Below are 6,000 nucleotides of genomic sequence, written 5' to 3' on the forward strand. Positions count from 1 at the left end.
GTTAAAATTGTCTTATAAATGTGCAAGCCCCTGGTTGTCAAGGTGCAGTAATTATCTAAATTAACTTGGTTGTAATTCTAAGACGTTATGGGTAGCAAACACCAGGAGGATAATTCTGCTTGTTGTCTACTCGCAGTCTGAGCGATGACTCGGTCTGATGCAACGCTCCTCATCTGATGAATGTCAGAGTTGTCAAAGCTCAAGATTTTAGGAGCAAAGGGCAAATGAAAATAGACACAAGAATGGTTCTGGAGGAGCAGCGTGCAGGTGTCTGTCTGCAGTCAGCGGCATCGCAGGAGTCACCATGGGCTGGAAATGACAGGAGGGTGCTTTGGGTTGGGGTGGTGGTGTTGCATCCCCATCTACAAGCCAGAAAGCACTGGTTCAGGTGTCTTGTACTGGAGGTTCTTCTGCAAGTGGTTATTCTCCCTCCTCACCCGTCATGGATTACTTGATTGAAATTGTGATCTGGGAATCTTGGTCAATGTTGCTCTTACTGCCACCAGCTTGAGGAATCTGTATCCTTAGCATGGCTCGAATAAAGTCTGTTTGCTTATATGTAAAACTCAGGTCTGGAGAACACTGGGAAGGCTGTAAAGGAATCTGCATTTCCGAGGCATTTGTGCTGAAAAATACACAATGCCAGGAGGCGTTACTGAAATGAAACATCAGTGGCACCACTCTGGGTTAGCGTTGAAGTCTTGTAGCATGCAGAACACTCGGTGGTGTGCTCGTTGTTCAGTGAAAAAACACAGACCTCTTTCTCTTCCTAAACCAGAACATTTTTCAGCTCACAAGAACGTTGCATTTTTGCTAAAATAAGGTGTTTAGCCTGGAGAAGAGACGGGACCTAATAGCAGCCTTCTGGCACTTAGAGGAGCTACCAAGAGGATGAAGCCATGCTCTTCACAGCAGGTGTCTGGTGGGAGGACAGGAGTCTGTGGCCACAAATTGACATGAGAGGTTCAGACTGGAGATAAGGAATTTTCCCCCCCTGGCCATCATGAGGACAGTCTATCAGTAGAGCAGGCTGCCTGGAGAGGTTGTGCAACCTCCATCTTTGGAGGTTTTCAGCCCTTGACTGGATAAAGCCCTGAGCCATGGGTCTGCCCCCATAGCTGCCCCAGCTTTTGAACATAGGAGGTTGGACTAGAGACCTCCTAAGGTCTCTTGCAACCTGCATTACTCTCATACCTACTTTACATCTTGGTGCAAAAGTAAGGTTTGTTTCTTAAGGAGATGAGTATCAGACTTGCAGCCTGGAGGAAGCGTTGGCACCACACAGTGATATTTGCTGCATCTGAGGTTGATCCCTCATGCAGAAGACTTCAGAGAGTGGTGCGAAGGGAATGACTGACTTCAGCTTGTACCTTTGACAATTTGCCTTCCAAATTCTGTTTCAGGCAGGGTTTGTGACCTCTTGCTTGAGTTTCTGGGTCAAAAGCAACCTGCTAGGTGCTCCTACTTGCCATGGCAAGGAAAAGGAGTTCATCATAACGTGTATTGTCCCGCTTTTAAGCTCTTTATTTCAGCCTCAGCCTGTAGCTGGAGTTGTCACCAGAGAGGGTCTTGGCTTTCCTTGCTGATAAATCACTTGCAGCCACTCTGGTTACTGCATTTCACCCTCACTGAGCAGGGCTTGGCCGCATTGCAGAAGGTTTCCCCTCATGTAGAACGTACATTGCCCTGGGATCTTCCAGGACTGAAGCTTCCTCATCCATCTGCCAGTCCTGTTTATTATTTATAGTTATGGAAATTTTACCCTTGTGGATTCTTCCTCAAAGTAAGTGACAGCTAAGACTGATTTTCCACCCTGCATCGTTTCTGTGGTGCTGTAGTGAATAACTTGCTGTAGACTCGACAGGTCCAGGGAATTTAAAAACCCACAGAGTAGCAGGGGCCTATTTCTTATGCTGTTTTTGCACAGTGGAGGCGAAGCAGAATTATTCATGCACTCTTGACCTGTGGGCATAAATAATTTGGCCTTTCACAAAGGGACAGGCAGGTACCTGAGAAGGTTTTGTTCCTCCACTTCATTCTGGAAACCTAATGCAGCTATGGACATCTGCATTGTGTGAATCCAAGCTTGATCCAACCACCTCTTCTAGGGTCCAACGTCTTAAGCTGGACCTCTTTGTGCATTTGGTGTCAGGGGTGGAAGGAGACAGAAGTGATGGGGGGATGCTGCACTCTGTACAAAGCTAGACCAGTCTGAAAGTGGGCTCATGCCAGGAGCTGGAGAGAGCACCACCCAAGTATTCAGCTGGAAGTTGGCACAAAGTTTTTCAGCACCTCAGTGGTGAGGGATAATGCCTGCTAGAAAGAGGAGGGAGGACAGCCGAGAGCAGAAATACCTTGAATTTCCATGTGACACCTACCAAAGCCCTTAGTCTGGAACTTGGGCACAGTGGTTCTTGGGAAACTTAACTGTCTGCAAACCTGTGGGACCTGTTAGTTTCTTGGGTTTAGTATAGAATTTAGTAGATTGGATTTATTTTGCTGCTGAATTGGATTTCTTTCTGGAAGTATGTTGTTGCCTTTATAGCTGCAAAAGTAATACTGTTTGGTTCATCAGGCAGCTTGTGATGGGGTAGCCTGTTCCTTTCTTTATCGTAACTGTGCTGCTTTATATAGCTGGGTAGGTTATGGGCGTGAAGACTAATTGCAGCAGATTGTTGTCTTGTCCCAGGAGCACTGCTTGGCGTTGATAGTAGGGCAATAGCAAGGTCCGTTGCACTTGAAGAGCACAACATCTTGTGACATGGAGAGAAAACATGTGATATCCATGCAGCCTGTTCCCAAAGCAAGGCATGGGATTTGTGGTTATACCGAGGTTTGCAAGGGAATGGACAAAAGCTATACATGGATGTATGGTTTTCTTCAGCCCCTGTACTAATGACAAGAGCAGAGCTGTTTTCCATAAATCGAAAGCTAACTCCTGTCCCCAAAAGAGTCGCTTTCAAGTGGGTTGATGATGTGGGTTCCTTCTCGCTCTGTTAATCTCTATCCTAAATATAATTTCAGATTTGATCCGAAGAGAGCGGTGCAGCAGCTGAGAGCTTGTGGAGTGCTGGAGACCATCCGCATAAGTGCAGCTGGCTTCCCATCCAGGTACCGTGCTGGGAATTCGGTGTGGCATTGTGCTGCTGGTGTGCTTTATTCAGCAAGCTCGCTATCTGGGGCGAGAAGGGGAGAAGAAAACACTAGTGTTTTTCAGGAAAAACAGAGTTTATTTAGGTTGGTTTATATCCACGATAGATTTTTCCCTTTTTCATATATATTTTTTTTTTCGTTTTGCAAAGCCCCCACTAGGTCCTGGGTTCCTCAAATCTAAAAGATTCGTTATCAAGTGATGAGTTGCAAAGTAAGACTGCCAGAGGATGTGTTGTGTCCAGTGTTTCAGCTGGTGCTTTCAGTTTGGTCCTGAGAAGTAATTTGCTGTGGTGCAATCTTGGAAAATTCCGCTGCGTGGCAGATAAGGGGATCTAGCTTTGATCCCATACAGAGGTGGATGGCAAGTAGCAAAATAACGGATCTATATCCTCTGCACCCATCTTGCCTGGAAGCAAGCATTGACCTAGAGGACAACTTCTCTGCTTGCCTGAAGCTCCCCATTCAAAAGCTCTTTGCAGTGGACAGTTTGCTTTCCTTTTTTTTTTTTTAATTTCTGGTTTCAGGCACCTGCTCCAATAGTCACTTTAACAAAAAAAAATCTTGATTATATTTATATTTTATATATGAATATATATTATATGTTTATACTGGTTTTTTGAAAGAAAATAAGGTTTGTAAATTATTATTTCAGACTTTCACACTGCACATCCAAAGCATACAAGGCTTCAAACTCTTGCATCTTAAAAAGGAATGGTTATGGGGGGTGTGGCTGTTGCTGATTGTGATACAAAATTCAAAAGAGGTTTTTAGGGCCTAATAAATCAGAAAACATAAACTATAAATAAGCCCCGAAGATGACAAGGGCAAATAATTCTAAAAATGCATCAATTGCATTTTAGTGCCAAGCAGCTTTGTGTTAATGTCAGCATAGCCATCAGCCTTTTTATACGGAACAAAGGAGTTATAAATACGCTCAGTAAAGAGTCGGCTAAGCGTGATGTTGAACGTCATGAGAAACTCCCTGTCCTGGTTTTTGGGGAGGAGTGGACTGCCTATCAGTTCCTCTCATCTCCTCCAAAGCTGCAACGAACCTCTGACAATTGACGGCAGCTTCTGTGCGTTGACGTGAGATGGCTCTGCCGCACTCGGCCCGTGTAAAACCTCTGCCAGTGACCTCCGTGGACAGGCAAAAACTGGTGATGGGCATCTCCCTGGCCAGCTGAGCTCAACTCCTTAAGAAGGAAAAAAGGAAACAAAAAGTAAAAATAGGTTTATAGAAACCAATTTCTCTCCCTTCTCTGCCAGCGTGGGAAGGTGGCAGAGAGGTGAAGGGAGATTTGGGTCCCCCTTTGGGGGTCTGGCCCCATTAGAAGACCCAGCACCACCTTTGGCTCCCATCTCTGAAATCTTCAAGGCATTTGTGGAAATAACTGTTAAAAAAGTTGCTCCTAAATTACAGCCACATGGGAAAATGAAAAAACCAGCTCATGGGTTGGGTCTTTTATTATCTTCTTTAATAAAGCAGCTGCAGGGCCAAATCCATCTGTCCTCTTGCTCTGAAAGCCCTAGAGCACTGGAACAGCTGTGGTTTCATTTGGAAGAGGCCACAGAAAGGTGGTTTTGTGCTTACTAAGCAAGTGGTCCTGCTCCCCGGTGCAGTGGGTGCTCCTGGCTCTGCTGTTGTGAGTCCCAGGGGAGGTTTGGGGAGTCCTGACTTGAGGGTTGCCCATGGGTTTTGCTACTGGTCTTAGCATAGCTGCAGAGATACCCTGTTCCTCTCCATTCATAATTTTCCTAAAATCCTGTAGCATTTTTCCATCTCTCCTTGCTTAACTCTGCAGTTTAAACCCTACGGCACTAAAATCAATGTATAATTAACTGGGGAGGCGGGAGGAGAAGGGAGAAACCACTGCAGCACCTGGAGACCAGCCAAGAAGTATTTATGGCAAATAATTGACCAGTGCGAAGACCACTCCATCCTGAAAAACTCAAAAGCGATGCTTTCAGCTCTGCTTGCATGCTTTTGGTTATGAGGTCTTTTTTCCTAGGACGCTAAGAGTACAAAAATCTTCCATCACTGCAACTTGTCAAATCTTGTTCTTCCTCCCAGGGAAAAAATAGGGTGCAAATAGCTATTTCAGCCTTTCAGTGACCTTCTCCAGTTCAGTATTTAGGATGCTTCAAGGACAGATTTTTTATTTTATTGTTTCTAGAAGATAATCGTATACCCTGACAACCCTGCATGAAACAAGCTGTCGCTCTGGGTTTTGGTAGTTCTTCACCCTCCTTGGTCATAAAATTCCAGTCTTGAAAAGCCAGACCCAGGAGTTGGGCAACATCGTTGAAAGATTGTGAATGATCTGTATATCTCAATTGGCTTTATAGAGCACCTTGGCAAAAGCTGCTTCCACAGCAACTTATTTTGTGGGCAATGTAATAGATGTTTTAGTTCTTTCCGAGTTTTTACTTTCATGAGAATCTGTCACAGTTTTCATCACAGCAATCATTGATTATTCCTTCATATTTCCTTGAGGGGAGGAGGGCTCTGCAGAGAGACCTGGCCAGGCTGGATCCATGGGCCCAGCCCAACTGGGTGAGGGTCAACAAGGCCAAGGGCCGGGTCCTGCCCTGGGGTCACAACAACCCCAGGCAACGCTCCAGGCGTGGGGCAGAGGGGCTGGAAAGCTGCCCGGCAGAAAAGGCCCTGGGGGTGCTGGTCGCCAGGGGGCTGAATATGAGCCAGCAGGGTGCCCAGGTGGCCAAGAGGGCCAGCGGCATCCTGGCTTGTATCAGGAGTGGTGTGGCTAGCAGGAGCAGGGCAGGGACCGTGCCCCTGTGCTGGGCACTGGGGGGGCCACCCCTCGTCTGCTGGGGTCAGGGTTGGGC

At 46.2% G+C, this 6,000-nt stretch overlaps 1 protein-coding gene across 1 annotated transcript in view; it reads left to right on the top strand.

Annotated features, from left to right (window-relative positions):
- Positions 1 to 6,000, top strand: part of MYO5B (myosin VB) — a 134,744-nt gene that overhangs the window by 65,475 nt on the left and 63,269 nt on the right. Inside the window, exon 17 of the mRNA XM_035903088.1 lies at positions 3,025 to 3,111. Coding sequence (XP_035758981.1) covers positions 3,025 to 3,111 — 87 coding nt within the window. The remainder of the gene's footprint in view (positions 1 to 3,024; positions 3,112 to 6,000) is intronic.

This window comes from Egretta garzetta, unplaced genomic scaffold, assembly GCF_000687185.1.
Source record: "Egretta garzetta isolate BGI_Z169 unplaced genomic scaffold, ASM68718v1 scaffold179, whole genome shotgun sequence".
Lineage (NCBI taxonomy): Eukaryota > Metazoa > Chordata > Aves > Pelecaniformes > Ardeidae > Egretta > Egretta garzetta.